The sequence below is a fragment of the Lissotriton vulgaris genome, chromosome 5, assembly GCF_964263255.1.
Source record: "Lissotriton vulgaris chromosome 5, aLisVul1.2, whole genome shotgun sequence".
NCBI classification, from domain to species: domain Eukaryota; kingdom Metazoa; phylum Chordata; class Amphibia; order Caudata; family Salamandridae; genus Lissotriton; species Lissotriton vulgaris.
Genome location: NC_141693.1, coordinates 193,052,787 through 193,072,808, shown reverse-complemented (window position 1 = coordinate 193,072,808; position 20,022 = coordinate 193,052,787). Strand labels below are relative to the sequence as shown.

The 20,022-nt window shown below is 41.3% G+C and overlaps 1 protein-coding gene across 2 annotated transcripts in view; it reads left to right on the top strand.

The window, feature by feature from the left end:
• LOC147710455 (ficolin-1-like) overlaps positions 1-20,022 on the top strand; it is an 844,448-nt gene that overhangs the window by 195,823 nt on the left and 628,603 nt on the right. For both annotated transcript variants that reach the window (XM_086921142.1, XM_086921141.1), the window contains exon 9: positions 7,761-7,895. In XM_086921142.1, the coding sequence (XP_086777268.1) occupies positions 7,761-7,895 (135 nt within the window). The remainder of the gene's footprint in view (positions 1-7,760; positions 7,896-20,022) is intronic.

The following is a 20,022-nucleotide window of genomic DNA, read 5'->3' as shown; positions in this document are numbered from 1 at the left end:
AAGGAAAAAGACCAAAGAAAGATAATTTGAATGTTATAAGTGAATCTACACAATCGTAGGCACTCTATTTAAAGGTTCTATTCCTTATAGCGTCTAACAGAGAGCAGTCACAGAACAAGAGAAGGAGACTTTGGTTACCCATTTCCACCCTCGGAGATCAAGGTCTACATACCAAACTCCTTCCTCATCAATCTACTATCCTGGTTATCCCCTCTAGCTCTCAAACCTGAAGAGTATTTAGTGATCAGTGAATTCAATTTACACTGCAAATACCCTGATTACCCAATTTGTAGGCTATTAGAGAATGACATGCATATCTTTCAGCACAAACAATGGATCTCAGGCCCTACTCACATTATGGGCACCGCAATGGACTTATTATTCACTAATATCAAGCCCACCTTAATCCATAACATCAATCCCATACTTTGGACATACCACTCATCAATTAAATTTTCACTCACATACCAACTTTTCCTTCCTTCCCAAACGTTCATGGAGTAAAATAAACTTTGAATCATTCTTTAACAAATCAAACAGCACTAGATCATGGGTCTTCATCCGTTTCTTACCTAGGGAAGGTTATTTATGCTATTACTAACTACCAGAATAACTGGACCCCACTGAAAGCAGCTAAATCTCCGCGAAGTACACATATGAAAAATGGTACTCGCTACAGGAAACAAAAAAAAAGTGTTAATCACTTGAGAAAGTCTGGAGGCACTCTAGATGTCTTATGGATCTCCAAAAATTTGAAGAAGAGATGAACATCCACCACAGAGTAATCAAAAAGGCCAAAAAGGATGACATCAATAACCAACTGGAAGAAAATTGCATTTCTTCAAAATAACTTTTCATAATTGTAAAAGAACTAGCTCAACCAGTCTGCCTATCACAGGCAATCATCCTCTCTGCCAGTCACTGTGAAGGACTAAGCAATTTTTTTAACGATAAAATCTACAGTATTCACACATCATTTGAGAAACAACCCAATGTAGATGAGATCCCTTGGGATCAGTTTAACTCCTCAACTGTAGACAGTCCAGAATTAGGCAACTTTGCACCATGCTCCATTGAGCAAGTAGAAAACATGATGCTGGAAGTTAAGTCCGATTTCCCACTAGCCCCGATCCCCATTTTATCTTTGCATGCTTAGCCAACCTTTTTGGTACAAACTTTTAGCCTTTCCCTGTCCTCCACTGAATAATCTGACACCTGGAAGCAAGCGTTATTGCTACCACAAGCAAAACAAATCAGGCATTGATGCCACATTTTATCGAACTATTGACCAATTTCACCCCTCCCCTCCATCTTGAAAGTTCTTGCAAGACTTATTATTGCCCACTTTACTGCTATTCTAGAACACAATACCTTACTCGGCCCCCCTCTCACACCGGATTTAGATCAAATAGCACAGAATCTACTCTACTTGCAGTTCTCATCTTAATTGACCTGTGAGCGACCTTTGACATGGTGTCCCATTATCTACTGATAAAAAACTGTTTGAGATAGGGATTCACTCAAAAAACCTAAAATGGTTTGGCTCCTTTCTGAATAAGAGAACACAAGTTTTACAGCTGGACACCTTTAGGTTACCCCCGTGTATCAAAATGCAAAGTCCCTCAATGTTTCTCCTTGAGCCCCATACTGTTCACTGTGTATGTCTCACACAAAATTGCAGAAATTGTCATGGAAAGGGGATTTGAAATCTGATCCTAATCAGATGATCCGCAACAGATAGGGGACAAGCACCAGGAAACCTGGGAAAATCTTATGAGTTGTCTGACTGTGGTATCTAGCTGGATAAGAGCACACTGCTTGCAATTGAATGCAGTAAAGACAGAGATATTGCTCTTTGGCGTAGCTCAACATATCTGGGGCTCCTCTTGGAGGCAAACTGCCCTAGGCTCAGCCCTGAGCCTAAGAAAGTAGGGACAAACGTGGAAATTCGAATTGATCACTTTTTGTCTATGCTAGAGCAAGTAAATGCCTCGTGTGGCAAATGCTTTGGCATACTTAAACTTGTGAAGAAACTAATCAGGATACCAGTGGATCTGAGCAGAACGGTCGTCCAGGTTCTGCTTGAGAGTCGACTGGACTCCTGAAATGCACTGTCTGTAGGCATTGCAGATGATCTATTCTCCCATCTCCATGTAATCTAAGATTCAGCTGCTAAACTCATTTGTAATAAAGACAGATTGAGCTCAGCATCAGCATGTTTAAAAGCCCTCCACTAAGGTCGCTCCTTTTACTGTTTACCAGTGGCCCAATGGAACTTACTGTCCCTCATTATCTGCCTCATGAAGGACCACATCACCTTCAGAATTATTTTTAAAACTTGCCTCTTTCCAGACAGATACCTATCTTTCAGCATGAACTCCATCTCTGTATTACCTGTCCTGGACATTCAAGCTCTCAGCGATTTCAGTTCTGTGATTCCCTAGGGATGAGTGTTGCGCTCTACAAATACTACAAATAAATAAATAAATAAAACCTCCAATGCACTTTACTTCTAGCACAATGCAAGGCTTCTGCTTACCTTTTATACACTCAGATCATACTTCAGGGCCCACAAAAGTCCTCAAAGATTTCCTCAGGAACTGCACACCTTTCAAAAGTGAGGCATGCAACACTGAAATAGTAACCTACCTGTATGCTGAGTCCTGGGCACAGTTGCTATGAAGTATCATAACACACACTTTCTTACCAATGTCAGACGTGAAACAAGAAGTAAAAAGAAAGATTGAATAAAAAAGAAAGATTGGCAGTGCACTCCTTATTATTCAAAATAAATGTATCAGTCTTGTTGTGTGCGGGAGAGTATCACTTCCAGATCATAGAGAAATTACATCACTAGTAGATACATCTCAGGGTGAGCAGCCCCAGTTACTTCTTCATGACTCCATCAAAAGACAGTCCTCCATCAGGAAAAGCTCCCAGCTGTTGCTGTAGCCCTATTGCATTTCCACGCTCACCATCAAAACATTGTATTTAGAGGCTGTAATTAACTGCAAGACTTCGCCCCAACACATACACCACAACCTTCCATGTATCATCACATTCTCACAGCTCCTCCCTCATCATTGTACAGCATGCATACTCACTGCATGCATCACAGATAAATCACTTTGCTGCATCCAGATTCAAAACTCAGCTGTAACTCAGGTAAGCTAATATAGCTTCATTTTTCTGAGACTTTGAGCTTGTGTTTACATTTCAGTAGTTCAGAATTTAACATAAAATCTTTGTACATTAGGCAGGCTTTCTTTAGGTTAAATAGAGATGGATTGCAAAAGCATTCCACCATCATGATGAGTGAGCTTAGAATGCAGCCAAATGTCTGATACAATGTCTAAAAAACCATCCATTTCAAATTTCTTTGACTTATGGCCCTATTACGAGAATCCATGGTGGGGTTGCAGGGGAGGTCAGGGACCACCGCACTAGTGGAGTGACTGTCATATTACGACAACGGCGGTTGACTGCCATAGGACCGCCTCAACTGTCCGGGATCCGTGATCCCTTGGCAGTGGAGTGGTGGTCTGGAGCAGCAATATGCTGGAGGGGCAGCTGCAGCACTGCAGAGCATATTATGACTTTCCTGACTGCCAAACTTTTCATGGAGGTGATCCTGCCATGAAAAGTGTGGCAGTCAGGAATTAAGGGTGCATACAGGGGGGCACATGGTGTTCCCACTGTGTGCATGTACCCCAGTTCCTGCATGTCATGGTCTGTAAAGTCCATGCCTTGCAGGTACTTTCTTTGGCACTCTCTCAGCGCTACAATTCACAGGCTCAATTATGAGCCTTAGAACTGTACCACTTCAGTAACACCAAAGCACTGTGTGCCAGACCATGAGGAAACTTGTAATCTGGCAGGAGGGATAGGGTCGACTTTGGCGGTGTAGGAACAAGACGCTGAAGTGGCGACCTCATGTTTGGGCGCTTAGTCTTTCTACCACTATGCCTCAGTTACAATAGCCTGCTAGTATGCACCCCTCTTGTCCTGACAACATCTTCTTATTGACCCTGAATGCAGTAGTTATAATGTTTTAATTTAAGCAGGATTCTTACAAAACAGAGAACGAAAATATTGCATACAAATATTTCCTTGCTGAAAGATATGTAGAAGTTGTACAGGCTATGAATTTTTGCCACACCAAGCAAATTGAACCTTGGCCATCATTTTCTTCTAACATTCGGGCCATATTTTCTGCTTCTCTGTGAAGTGGGTTACCCTGTTCCCCATTTACTGTTTGGATCTTTGTTGGACTCGCAGTATCACTTTTTTCTTGAAGCGGCCCCTCATATTTAAGAAATAATAACAACAAAAATACACGCTATGATTACTTTAAGATGGTAGATTTAAGCTTAGTTCAGTTCAGTTCTTAGATGCGACACTCTGCGTCAATGTACCTTAGGTTGCGTTGCGCTTCCACGACAAGCAATGTCGCAGCGATTGGAAATGCGGCAAAGCTCATATACAAAGAAATAAAGACGTGATCCAGATGCGGCACGCTTCTCGGGGATGCGAGAAGTTCTCGGCTCGATGCGTGGACTGCAGCGGCGACACCCTTACGATGGAACGGCAGCAGCTCCAGTGGTGACGCCCTTCTCCCACGATGTGTGAAGCTTCCGCTCGATGCGACAACTACAGCGGCGACATCCAAGAGGCGATGGCAGCAGCTCTGATGGCGGAGCACTTCTCGGGGATGCGAGGTGCTCTTGGTCGAAGCGGTGCAATGCGACAGTTCCAGCGGCGACACCCTCCTTGGGAGTTGCGACGGCAGGCACAGCGACTGCGACACTCTCCAACCTCATTGCGAGATTCTTCTCCTGATGCAGTGCAGTCCGACAACTACAGCGGCAACACCCCCCTTCGGAGTTGCGACGGCAGCAGCAGCGACGGCGGCACGCTTCCTCTTCGTTACGGCATGCTTCTCTCCGATGTGGTGCAGTGCGACAGTTCCAGCGGCGACACCCTCCTTCGGAGTTGCAACGGCAGGCACAGCGACGGCGACACGCTTCTTCTCATTGAGTCGCGCTTTCAGCTCTGTGCAACATGCAGTTCCTCAGAAGGCCCAAAACAGCAGCAGGCACTTCCAAAGAACTCTGGGAAGCTATAGGTGAAGTCTGTTGTCCCTGAGACTTCAGCAGGAGGCAAGCTCTTTTCCAAGCCCTTGGAGATCCTTCACAAGTTGAAAGTAAAGTACACAAAGTTCTTTTCTCCTTTCTTTGGCAGTAAGGCAACCACTGCAGGCCAATCCCCCAAGCAGCACTTCAGCTTGGGAATAGTCTCTCCTCAGTTTCTTCAGGTTCCTCTCCTCAGAAAAGGTTTCTTCTTGTAGTCCAAAGGTGATCTAATTTCATGGAATCAGGGCCCCAATATTTATACCCCAAAATCCTTTGTTCTCTGAGGGGAGAGGGGGCTTTGCCCAGTCCAAACCAGTTCTGAAGCACTCTGTTTACCAGACTTCTCCTTTCCTTTCACAGTGCAGGGCATGCACATCAGACGCCCCACAGGAGGTGGAGCCAGCATTGTGGAAGGCAAGTACAGTCCTGGAGCACTTTGTTTACCGGACTCCTTCTCTTCTTTCAGTGTGTAGGGCAGAGACATCAGCCGCTCCCCAGGGGGTAGAGCCAGCATTGTGGAAGGCAGGCACAGCCCTATTCAAGGTTCAGGTGCAACTCCTCCCTCCCATCTAGATGCAGATCTCTCTATTCTCCACCAGGTGACTCAGCCTGTCTCCTGGAATTCCCCATCCCTGTCAATCACAAAACCAGACATAGGAATACACAACCTAGCAGAGGCAGGTTTGAATGGTTAGAAAAGCAAATACCTACTTTCTAAAAGTGGTATTTGCAAACACAGAATATTAAAATCAACTTCACTAAAATATGTATTTTATTATTCTGAGTTCAGGCATACTAAACTCGAATTTCTACCATGTCCCCTGAGACAGGATTATAACATGTAATAACTCTAACAGCCCATTCTGGCCTATGGATAACAGGTAGCCTTGCAATAGTGAAAAACGAAAATGGCTGTAATTCACTATTAGGACATGCCATACACATCAGGGATTTCACACCCTTATAGTTACTATGCACCCTGCCCTTGTGCCTTTCATAGGGGTGACTGATAGGAAGAAAAGGGAAGGTTTAGGGACTGGCAAGTGGGTGCACTTACCCAGTCAGCATAACAGTACCAGACTGCACGCAGGTTCTGCAATGGCAGACCTTAGACACATTTTACAAGGCTGCTTCTGTGCGTTGCACAAACAGTGCTGCAAGACCACCAGCAGCATTTGAATTTACACGCCCTGGGCACACTTAGGGCACTAGACTAGGGTCTGACAAGTAAACCAAATAGCCAAACATGGAACCACTGATTAGTACATCAATTTACAGTAGGGAGCACTTGCACTGTGGCACTGCATAGCAGTGGCACAGTGCCCAAAGCATCTAACCCCAGCAAAAATACATGACGCAACAGCAAAAATGGAAGGGAGACCCACGCCAATGGTGCCAGGTCTAACACGGTGCATAGGCAATCCTACTCAAAAGTTAGCAACCTCCCTCTATTTCTCCTGTTTGATTAAAAATCAGAAGAATAGTGAGTCTAAGATGAGCTCATATTTATCCTGAGAGGTTTCTTTCTGGGGTAATTTTGCATTTTTATATAAGTGAAACTATTTTAGGGATCGTGGATTGCTGCAGGATTCTTTCAGGGCAAAACTGCTTGAGCTGGAAGCTTCATGCCTTTGACTTTCTAAGATTCAAAACAGCCTCAAAGACCCGGAATTGTATCCATGTCTGAAACTGAGGCCGACTAGTTTGATATATTCAAAATTCTTAAGGTGAAAAGAGAATACTAGTCAAATTCCTTAGTAGACCTGTCTTTGAGAATATCTGCAGTACTGTCAATACCTGTCAAGTTGATTTAAATTTACACCATCTATCACAAGGTACAGTTTTCTGGTCTATATTTGAAATATGCAAGTTCATACTGAAACACTGTGACTGCTCCTAGGTTACTGGATATAATTGGATTGGCTAGCTTCTAACAAGAGGGTTTCCAATCTATTGATCTACTCACATGGAAAAATATTTCAAAATCTTCTCTTTTATCTGTTTTGAAGAGTATTCTCAGTCCTAATGCACAAGATAGAAGAATGTTGGATTTATGTAGGCCTATGATGTCCACAGAGGGAAATTATTTAACTTTGAAATACTAATAAATGGCCATTGATCTATAAATGTATTAATCGTATTAATAGCTTGTCATTGCTGACATCTAATGAAAAGACATTATTTTTGAAAGAGAAAGCCTTGCATGATTTGAAGGTATACTGCCCATGTTTATTGTACACTGTGCTTGACACACAAAAAATATTGTTGAATTATGGTTCTTTTTTGTATAATAGTATATGCAGTGTTTGGGTATTTTTGTTAATATGCCTTTTGTTCAGTCATCTACTGTTAATCTTTTTTCTTCTTAAAACTCCCTTCTTTGATTTTAATGATTGCTAAAGTGATGAATGGATGTTTTATCATTTTTATCTTCTTTATTGCATATGATATTAGAATTTATATTTTTATTTAAAAAAGAAGGATTTTGCAATCCACTAAATAGCAAAAACTATTATCATTTTTATTTAATTGTGTGAAATTGAATAAAGTTGTACCTGCTTTCCTTTTCAGGGAACATTTCCATAATGTAGTTTGATAGTCAGATAGTCGTACTTTTAAATTTTCTAGGAACCTATGAACTTCGCATCGACCTGCATGATTTTGAGAATAATCATCAGTTTGCCAAATACAGTTCCTTCCGACTTGCTGGAGAGACAGAGAAATACCAGCTGACATATGATACCTTCACTGAAGGAAATGCAGGTGAGGTGTTCCATGATTCCTAAAACAAAAGTGATGCCATCAACCAGTATGTTCATTTAAATCTATAAAGCAAAACTGAAGTGGATTTCTAGGTTAAATAATGACTGTTCTATTTTATCTTCAGCATCACAAAATGCATATTCACATTCAGGGTATTGTAAATAGCCTTAGATAGCAAAAGTAGATAAACACATCTTAGACATTTTTGATATGTCCCACCATTGAGTCAACTACAATAGTTTTTCGTTGGACATTAGCATTACTGCCTCTGGTCAAATATGGCATATTAGTTGTAGGGAAGACTAATAAGCGTCTCAAAGAGTCAACATTTCAGTGCAAATGCTTTTTTCTGATTCTTTTTTCATCAATCCCATTTTGAAAAGGTGTTTTAATTATAAAGATTGCTTTTGGTCTGTAAATATGTAAAATGTGATATCACTGTATAACCTCAGTGATGTTTCATTTTTTTAGGCCGTACAATCAAAAGTGTGTACAATAATGATTTTAATATTTTAAAACAAAATTTTCTCAATTCCTGCTAACATGCAGGTCCTTGTTACTGTCATTGAAATAATGGGGTCAAACACAGCAAAAGTCAAAGGACCTGGGTATTAAATAGTATAGAAGAACAAAGTCGTCCTAGACATAACTTTATCAAAATTTAATAAATGAGTCACTATGTTTTGTTTTTTAGGATTCAATCCTGCCGAGAAAGAGGAGACAAAAAACAAACAACAGCCAGATGCATGTATATTTCTTTCAGTACCCAAAATGATTTTAAAACATGAATTAATCTTAGGCACATCAATTTAGCAATTTATTTACATTATATAAATAGAAACTGTGAATGCTGGGGGATACTGCCAGGTGCAGTAGGAAGAGAGTGCAAAGGTAAGTTCTCACGTGAAGAGTGAAAAGAAATTCAGGAAAGATTCACGAAAAGAATCCAATGATTTAAATTCAGCTAAGGTCCAATTCTCTTAGCGGAATAAAATAGGAGGTCTGCCCCAAACACTTTTTTATCATAAAGTATTACAGATGTCTGTCACAGTGTCACTGCATCTGCACAGGCACTGGATTGTGCTTGGGGTTGAAACTGCCCTTGAAGAGGATGAGCGCCTCATAAAAGAAATTGCAGATCTCAGGAAGGAGATTATTGAGGACACAGCATTAAATAACGCAAAGGAAGCATTAGAACGCCTGGATAGGACACTTCAGGATGTTGACACATTTACCCAATTCTTCGATAAGAAAACGGTCTACCCCTATTTGGCAGAAGGGTATTATAACCAGGAGGCTCAAGAAAGGTACGCCACTAGGGGGCGAGGAGGGTATAGAAGGTACAACACTTTTTCTAACTCATCCGTAAGCAGTGGTTCTGAAACTGAGCAACCAAGCACCAGTGATACTGCCCAACAAGAGTATCAAACGGATTTTTTAGAACAAGATCCATGGATGGAACAACGAGGCAGGGGCCGCCCTGGGGACGCCCAAGGCGTCGGGGTTAACCAGTTTGGAGTCAAGGCAGGGGCAGACCAGTCAAGCAGGTCCAATGTCGCCAGGAGGTACACGGGCACATTCAGACACGCAGACAGCACTTCAGGTGGTGAATCCACAGAGAACAATGGGAGCAGGGAGCCCTTTGATAAACCTCTCCAGCTATAGTCTCACTGTAGAAGAGGAAAAAATATTGGAAAAGGGTTTGTCTTTTGTCCCCAAGAGCTTACCTAATACATTCAACCTAAAGATAGAACTACATAGGTTCTTTTGCAAAGTCTGACTAAAACACTATTTTAATAAAACTCCTTACCAACCAGTGTTTAGTAATACAGGATTTAGACCTCCCTCTACATTCACTCCCCCATCCCAAATGATGCCACGCAGGTAGGTGTGGGCGGAAAATCCGTTCCGCTCGCGGATTTTGCGGATTTTCGGGAAATCCGCAATCCGCGAGATTTGCGAATTTCCCGCAAAATCCGCAAATCCGCGAGCAGCGGATTTTGCTCGCGCTGCTCGCACTGTTAGCGTGAGTTCGCGCCCCGCGAATAAGTGCGAAATTGCAGAAATACGATCTTGGCAAAACTGAAAGTAACTACTTACCAGGTTCAAAAGTTCAGGCACATCATTAGTAGCCATTTCCTGTAGGGCTTCCTGAGGGGCCCCTCCAGAGTTCAGTTGCCAGTTGAAACTATTATGTGACCCTGCTCTGAACCTCAGAATAGTTACACATATGCCACAAAGGTCCTGAATTACAGCTAAGGGAGACAAGCAGGAGCCAGGCTGGAAGTTAAAATCCATTAATCAGCCCCTAATTCATTATTGTCAGTTGGGGCAGGGCAGGTGTTGTAACTAATTTTGCAACAATGAAAGCACTTAGCAAGTGCAAAAGATCACTAATCAGGGCGCACTAAGGAAGCAGGTGCCAGCTAAAAAAATATTCTGTGACACATTAATCAGCCCCAAATTAATTCAGGTCACTTGAGGCAGGGAAGGTGTGCTTTGCTTTGCCGAAAATAATGTACACTGGACAACCAGAGGGTGTAGTGATGAAACAGAGGGTGGCATGGGTGGGCCAGAGGGTGGCATGAGTAGTCAGAGAGTGGCAGTGGTGACAGAGAGTGGCAGTGATGAAGAAGAGTGTCCCAAACAGGCTGGACACGTAGAAACAACAAGTTCGCAAAACTTGCGACCCGACAGGTAAGTTCGCAAATTGCGAAATTGTAAAAACCCTCGCGAACTGGCAGAAACACGGGCGAACACAAAAAAAAAAAAAATCCGCAAATTCGCGGGAATTCGCGGATTTTGCGGATTGCGAATCCGCAAATCCGCAAAATTCGCGGATTGCCAATCCGCAAAATCCGCTCATGCTTACACGCAGGCTGTTGGCGTATGAACAAGTGGTCATAGGGGATGTGAATAAACTATTGGCAGAGAGGAAGTACACTAAATACAACATAGCAAGACAAGAAAGACAAGCACTTGAGTCATTAAAAATGAACTCGGAGATAGTGATAAAACCCGCCAATAAAGGAGGAGCAATCGTGATTCAAAACAGGGATGATTTCAAATCTGAGATCTCTTCCCAGCTTGCAGTTGAAGGGAATTACAAGAAATTACAAACTGACCACACAAAAGATATTTCAGCTACGATTAGAGCTATTACTGAAAATGCCTCACAGGAGGGGTATATAACCAAACATGAGTGTGAGTATTTGAACAACACTTACCCCAGGCCACCCACTATTTATACACTCCCCAAAGGGCATGAAAGACTCTACAATAATCCGGGTAGACCCGGCGCGGCAACTTGAGCCACTATGTAAGTTTATTGATATATTTATCAAACCGATTGCAGAGGATACCTCATGTTACCTAAGGGACAACATGCAGGCAATACAACTGGTTGATGAGAAAGTCTTTAACCGTGAACAAGATCTATTGGTTACCATGGACATTACATCCCTTTATACAAATATTTCCCAGGAAGCAGCCCTTGGAGTAATTTATAAAGTTTTGGATGAAAGACCTAGGCCACATAGAGTCCCCATTAGCTTCATAATGGATCTCCTCGAAATTGCGATGAGAAAAAACTTCTTCTATTTCGAAGGCGAGTTTTATGTTCAGACAAATGGTGTAGCCATGGGGCAAGTTTTGCCCCAGATTTGGCTATAATCTATATGGATGCATATGAGCATGATTTTGTTCTCAATGAGTGTAATCCATACAAAGAATGTATAAAACGTTGGTGCCGATATATCGACGACGTGCTTTTAATATGGAGTGGCACTGAGCAACATCTTAAGACCTTTCATGCATGGCTGAATGATAGAAATAAGGACATTCAGTTTTCCCTTGACTACAGCAAGAATGCGATTAACTTCTTGGACATTACCATCAAGGAGGAGGAAGGTAAACTACATACCACCCTTTTTAAAAAACCAAGTGAAAAGAATACACTACTAAGATACTCGAGCCACCATCCTCGCAACCTCAGGGATAACCTTCCCTATGGTCAATTCCTGAGGTTGCGTAGGAATTGTAGTCGTAAGATTGATTTCTTTTCAGAGTCAGCCATACTAATGGAACGACAACTGGTCAGGGGTCATCCTAGGAGCCTCCTCAAGAAAGCACGCAAGAGAGTATGGTTTTGCCATAGGGAACATTTGCTTGAACCAAAAACAAAAAAAGCCAACAAAAAGGAAAGGATGACATGTGTTACTACGTTTAACTCCTTAACTGCTGCCGTCGGCCAACGGTCGTCACAAGCACTACCTCCCCAGTGCTGCGCACGACCATTGATCGATGGGCCAGCATTCGTTCTCCGAACGTTCAGCACTGGGCGCTGAACGTTCGACGCTCTGATGAGGTTAATACCCGTAGCACTGAGATAAAGAAAAAAATCAACAGCCACTGGCATTTGGTTGCAGACGAGATTGGCATACTAGAACCACCTATGCAAGCTTTCCGTAAGGGGGAGAGTGTAAGGGATTATGTGGTCCAATCTTTTTTGCCCAAGAAAAATACTAAGAATCAGACCACGCTGTGGAATATACCTCCAGTGTTGGGACACTATAAATGCGGCTCATGCAAGGCCTGCACCATGACTATGGAACTTAAACAATGTACATATAATGACCGCACTCACACTCTACAACATCACACAAACTGCAACTCGATGGGGGTGATTTATGCAATCCTCTGCCCGTGTGGATTTATGTATATAGGTCAAACTGTCCAAAAAGTTAAAACTCCTGCAGCATTGCAGCAGAGTATGGTGCAAGGTACAAGGGGCACCCTTGGTTAATTATTTTGCAAGGTTTGCCCACCAACTGGAAAGTTTAAGATGGAGGGTGATAGAGAAAGTCACCAAGAATCCACGTGGTCGCAATTTTGCCAGCATCCTCAGCGCTTGTGAATGCAAATTGATGCATGTGTTTGATACAGTTAACAGGGGCCTTAATGAATATGAGGAGGTTACCAGACAAATGGCCTCTCTCTATAATGGTTGAAGACAAACATCCTAACCTAAACCTGTATATTGAGTATCAGACACATTAGCTTCACCAGTGCGGATCAACAGGTCTTTCACTTCATGTGAACTACCTTTGTATATATACGTAAGCCTATATGTTTCATGACTGTGTTAATATTTATTGATGATTGTGACCAATGTATATTCACTAATCAGACACATTAGCTTCACCAGCATGGGGAGTACGCAATGTACCCCTGCGATCGCAGGGTGTACGCACCGTACACCCAGCGAACATGGGGTACGGAACGTACACCCCATGATCACAGGGGTACTCATCATACCCCTGCGATCATGGGGTGTATGCACTGTACCCAGGGGGGGGCGTTCTGTACCTGTTTCGGGGCGAACTCTGCTTTTACAGCTGTGTTCAGCTCCCGTAGAAAAAGGGTTGTACGGTGCGTACCTGGCACGAATCGTACTTGCTGGGTTGGAAAAACCAGCCGCGAACCGTACAGATGCCGCGTACAGTGGGTTCCGAGGGAGAATCAGACAGGGATTTGATTTGTACGGTCTCTGTACGATTCGTATGGAGTCCAGCTCCTGGTGCGAATCTTATTTCGTCGTACGTACGGGGGACGTTGCATGGTACGATTCGTATGGGAAAACCGCTCCGAACGGCTATTCGGAGCGTTTTTTCCCGAATTGGAATCAACGGCATGATGATAGATCTAAATTCACCGTTCTACAATATGTGATCGGAAATATTTGATTGGGATTTTATTGTATAATAACACTCTAATATTCACACATTTTTGTTATCCATGTATTTTGTTTTTAATTTGTGTTATGTTTTAAATTAATTTGTGGTTTGAGAAATGACTATTGTGAATATTGTCACTCTCTGTCCCCCCTTTTCTTGCTCTCAAATCTTTTTGTGTAATAATATTCTGTTGTGGCATTGCTGTAAATCTTCTTTTGGCATAACACACGTGGGCAGTATCTCTTCCGTGTCTACCCGGGATCTGCCGAAGGTACGTCTGTAACAGGGCACGCTTTTCCAACGTGCATGCTACGCGCGTACTATTTAAGTAGAGAGCTATCCTGTTATCGGGTTGTCTGTTAGACGGAACCCGTACAAGGACATACCACCTTGACTAGCAGGTAATTGTGGGATCCCCTTTGGTTAGAGGGAGTTTTTTCATAGTTTTTTCACTTCGTCCCCTCCATTGGGTTGGTGGCCCGAAACTAATTAGCACTCGCGGTTCGTTTTCTTTTATAGAACCTCTCCTGATTGAATCGAAGGGCGGTCTGTTGAGTTATTCTCCCCCCATGTCTCTCATTCCGTTCCATTGAGCGGGTGAGTGTACCTTTTGAATTATATGTGTACTGACACGTTTTTTCATGCTACAGAGTGTGTTTTATGCCGTGTGTTGGACTATACATTTATTATGTCCATCTGTATGTTTTCCCTTTAGAGTTTATCTGGAATTGATTTCCCATGTGGGACTTCTTAAATAAGTCCATATAAGAACCTTGAGACAATATTTGGAATACTGTGGCACACCATTGACGAGTGAGTGCCTTCTGTGAGATACACATTGGATTATGTGTTGTGTTCTGTGCCGGATTGAGATGGGCACTCAGCCTTATGCTTCTCTGTTTTTAGGTTGCCTAAATTCATTGCTGGGGCCCTTTTTTCCCTGCAACCTAGGTAACGTACCCTACCCTTAGCTGGGTTTTTAAGTTGATATTCATATTGATTATAATGGATTTTGATTTATATATGGTTCCCCCCAGGTCCCCTCCTTTCTACCCCGTCCTGAAGAAGACCCATAGCTGAGGTGTTAATCCTCCCTCAACTGTGCCAGGGTTGAAACGTCGACGATCTCCGCCATTCCGGGGCCTGCACTTTCGTTCCCCCCTCCCCCCATTGAGTGTCTGCGCAGATGCAGTGACACTGTGACAGACATCTGTAATACTTTATGATAAAATACTGTTTGGAGCAGGCCTCTTATTTTATTCCACTAAGAAAATTGGACCTTAGCTGAATTTAAATCATTGGATTCTTTTCGTGAATCTTTTCTGATTTTCTTTTCACTCTTCACGTGAGCACTTACCTTTGCACTCTCTTCCTACTGCACCTGGAAGTATCCCCCAGCATTCACTGTTTCTATTTATATAATGTAAATAAATTGCTAAATTGATTTGCCTAAGATTAATTTGTGTTTTAAAATCATTTTGGGTACTTGAAGAAATATACATGCATCTGGCTGTTGTTTTTTTTTGTTGTCTCCTCTTTCTCTGCAGGATTGAATCCTAAAAAACAAAAAATAGTGACTCATTTATTGATTTTGATTAAGTTAGGTGTAGGACCATTTTGTTCTTCTATGCCCCTTGTTACAGGGCTTCCAGTTGTTACCCCCAAACTATTGATAATAAGATATGTTCATAGCCATCTACATTATATAGGATATCGACATATATGGGATTTTGGAGGATAATGATGAGCACAAAGATAATTAAAATACAGCTGCGACATTAAAAAATATAGATCACTAATTGTGTTTGCACATTTCACTAATAAATTCAAACGGTCATGACCAGGGCAGTGTGAGCCCAACAGGATGGTGGTCCTTCAGCAAATAAAGAAAACCTTTGCAAGACAATTTTTAAAGTCAAAATCATAAAATGTTTATTCAAAATTAAGAATCATTAGAGATGGCAAAAAGTCGTTTGTAAGGTTCATACCAGCATCCATGATGTCATGATGAAAATATAGTTTAATGATGAAGTAGCATCTGTCTACTCAGTTTGTAAAGAGATATATCAGCAGACCGTGAAACCTGGAGACCATCAGTTCAAAAGCAGGTAACTGTTTGACATGGGGACTGCACAGTAAGAAAGACAGGGAAAGCTGTTTCTATAAAGTGAAATAATAAACTGACATAGGGAGTTCACAGTTTAAAATAAAATAAAAGTTTTGGAACACATTCCAGAGATTACACATTTTATACTTTTCAGAGTGGTGAAAAATAAGGCTTTCTGCAAGTTGAAATCTTACGTACCGAGGCATATAACAAATTAGCTTGCACATACATATCTTCAGTTGGAACAGGAAAGGTCCTGATTTTGATAGAAGAGTGAGTTACATTCAGGACCCAGCTTCCTTCAAAGAAAAGCAGAAGCCATTACATTTCCTTTTATTCCAAGAAAAACACCACCCAAAAACAAATTCCATTTTGAACATGTGATGGATAGAAAACTTGTATTACAGGGAAACAAATGCATTTTGACTTCTCAAATGCCTTAATTGATTTTTAACTCAGGATTTGATACAATCTAATACACAATATTTCCCCACTTTCTTTTTCTAGTTGTATTTTTCTTCTTTTCACTATCACATATCAAACCTTTACCTTCCAAGAGCCTTGAGATTGTGAGACATTTTGTTACTAAAAGTATGCCTAGCCGGATAATAAAAATTCACTTATGAATGAAAATTATAAAATCTATTGTTAGAGCCAAGCCAATTTTGTTTAAAATAAGTAGCAGTAATCCAGAAGCAGATCATCCATAATAATCACAAGTAAAGATGAAGGAATAGCAAGTATCCTTATAGTTTGACCCATTAAGACTTCACACTTTTTAGGTGTACATCAAAACTACTAATGAAAAAAATTCTGGCCATTTTAATGTTGTTGATTCACACACTTTGCTTTCGGGGTACCATTGGCCCGCTCTACAATTCCTGATACTTCTGGATGATATTCCCAATGGAATTTCTGCTCCATTTTCAGTACCATGTAAAGGGCTTTCATAACTTCATTTTTATAATGAGTCCCTCTGTCTGATGTTAAAGAACTTCGTAAAACAAATCTAGGCATCAACTTCCTCAATAAAAGCTTTGTTACAGTGTGAGAATCACATATTCTGGTTGGATATGCTACCTGCAAAACAAACAATCAACCACTAGTAGATATTGTAAACCATTGCACAGGGGCATTCCAACAAAATCTATTTGTAAACTTGTGAAGGGACCTTCTGATTTTTCCATATGAATTATGGTCACATTTGTCCTCCTACAAGTGTTCAACTGTTGTTAGGTAACACATCTCTGACGTGGAATCTCTGAAATCTTCCTGAAATGTGGATTAAACCAATATTTCTCTAACAACATTCATTGGCCACTTGTGTAGGCCAATGAATGTATCTTGCCATCTGAAACAGCATAACGTCTGACAATACCACTCTATGCTCATTTGAGAACCAGATATCACTGTTATCTTTTGTGCATCCTTCTTTTTCCCATCTTTTCATCCTCTGCCACTTCATTGTGCAGTACACTCAACTCCTCAAGTGACTGAGCTGACCTTGCTCAGAAACTATTGATATTTTGTATTTCACATTCCCCATTTTTATTTGTTCCTAATGTACCAGACACAAGAGCACAGTACTTCACAACCTCAACTGCAAAACTATTGCCTACAGAAACCATGTCAACCCTCTCCTGTTTGCGGCTCATTTAACAACATCAGAATTCTTTTTGAAGTGTAGGGCCATTAACAAATTCGGAATTCTGGGCTCATTTCTAATAAGCACGCCAATGGGTGTCAAGAAACCATGATTCCCCAAAGTCATGGACCACTCCTAAACCTTATTGGTTAACTGTATAGAGTATAATGCTCAGTCTATTGAGTAGCACATACTAACACACATGCCAATACTGATATCAATTATTTCTCACTTCACATGATCACACTTCACACTTGATGTAACCATAAAACCCAGTTTTATTGTTTTTTTTAAATTCTAGTTTTTTCAAAGCAATCTTTTTTTCAAAAGACCACGGATAAAGTTTTTCACAGTTACAATAAACATTCCATACATTAGTGTTGGACATAACACCGACATAACATGGACAACAAATTCAACATTACAAATAAAAGTAGCCTCGAGCTCTGCATATCAAAACAATAAAAACCAAAACGAAATAAAGGAAAAGAAGGTACAACTCTGGAGGTTGAGCTCTTGCACTAAGGTGTCGATTCGGATGGCCACCCCCGAGGTGGAGGGATCGTCCGCAGGGGCAGTGGCGTTCCCTCCATAGGAATTAGGATGTGACTGCCACCCTGGCGGTCACATCCTGTATATTTAACATTGCGGTAGTTGCTGTTTAAAGCAGCGCCCGTCGCAAAAAAATGCTTGCTTTGCATGTGCATGCACAAAGCGGCAGGCAACGCGTGGTGCCTGCCGCTTTGAGCATGCAAATGCAGGGTGGTACCATAAGTACCACCCATGTGCACCCCCCACCCCCCAACACCCTGGGGGCCCACAAGGGGCTCCCAGAATTAAAGGTCCAAATGCTTTTCCACGGCGGAATATCCACCGCGGAAAAGCATGTCTCCACACACATCATAGTCAACTTGGTGTCCCTTTCTTTTCTCTTTCTCACCCTGCATAGAACCAAACAAGCAGTCACAGACCGAATGGTTGCGCCCACGATTAGAAGCTTTTTTTCTACCAGGTACGCAACAATTGGACTTTTTATCCACCAACTTAAAATCATTGCATACAACAAAGGTAAATATCTTTTCTTTTAAAACCTTTAGCATCAAGAACCGAACAGTAGCGCCCACGGTTAGGAGCTCTTTTCCACCAGGTACGCAGCGATTGCACTTGGACTGGTTTGATTCACCAATTTCATAGCAAAACAATGGCTTATTGCTTTTTCTTCTTTGTTTCAACTTTTAGCTTTCCCAAGCAGATAACAAATTACACGAGGACGCACACCAAATCTTTTTCAAAAAACAAATTGAGTGGCTTTGTTTGCTTGTTCAAAGGCAGTTGAAGCTTGTGCGACCAACACACCATGAGTAAACCTGGGGGTCCAGGCACTGTATTTGCTAAATCCAATAGCCAATGTCGTAAACAATGTATTTCTCTTTTTCGACATTTGTAGTGACTGATCAACCTCATCAAAAGATGGCCCAAGGACGCACATCCGCTCAAAAAATCAAAGTGAGTTGATTTTCTAGCCAGTCCTAGCACAACCTTTGGAGTCCTCATTTCATGCGCTCCTAGCAAACAGCGCAGATTTGATTTGGACAATCCCAAGTTAGGGATTACTTGACATTCGCCATAAGAACTGAATCTAGGACATGATCTGCTTCTTCTTTTCTTCTTTTTTAGTTTTGATATTTGAATACCATGGCTGACCTAAGAGAAATTTAACAACGGCGATTGCTTGATTTCGTAAGGAGGTAGCTTTGTAATTTTTAAGCTGTGGAGGGTGTGGATTGAATGGAGTGTTTGAACGGAAGACGTAATGAGTGTTTTCTTCTTCTTTATACAGATCTATATGAATTCTATGTCCTGAGGAGGACCCTAATAACATGTTTTTGGGTTCAAAACGCGTCGACATCTATGTAATCACACAAGTGTGGTTAAGAATATACTATGTGGCTAATTGTTTTGAAAAAACTTGTTTTCAATAATTAGTACAATGTCTTGTTGTCACCCTGTATAAGGTTGTTATGGAGTTGTACCTTCTTTTCCTTTATTTATTGTTTTGATATGCAGAACTCGAGACTAATTTATTATTAATGTTGTATTTGTTGTTCATGTTATGTCAGTGTTATGTACTACATTACTGTTTGTGGTGTTTGTTGTAATTGTGTAAAAACTTTGGGGCTTATTTATAAGCCCCTTCAGCCACTTTTGTGTCACTTTTCCCATGTTAAAAATGACGCAAAAGTGGCAGAAGGGCCTTGTAAATCTGTCCCTTTATCCGTGGTCTTTTGAAAAAAAATGTTGTTACATGTTGTTTTGAAAATAACGATTGGTAGTTTCTAAAAAGAAAGATTGCTTTGAAAAATAGAATTTCAAAAAAACAATAAAACTATATTTCACAGTCACATCAAGTGTGAAGTGTGATCATGTGAAGTGAGAAATAATTGATATCAGTATTGGAATGTGTGTTGGTTTGTGCTTATAACATTGGACTAGCCTTACTGATTATGGGCCAAATCCTCCTTAGTTGAATCACTCGATTGACTAAGCAGCCTGCCTTTGTAATTGTGAACCACTCTACTGCTTGTGCAGAAGTTACATGTATGATGCTTCCACAATATATTTTAATTGACAAACTTAATA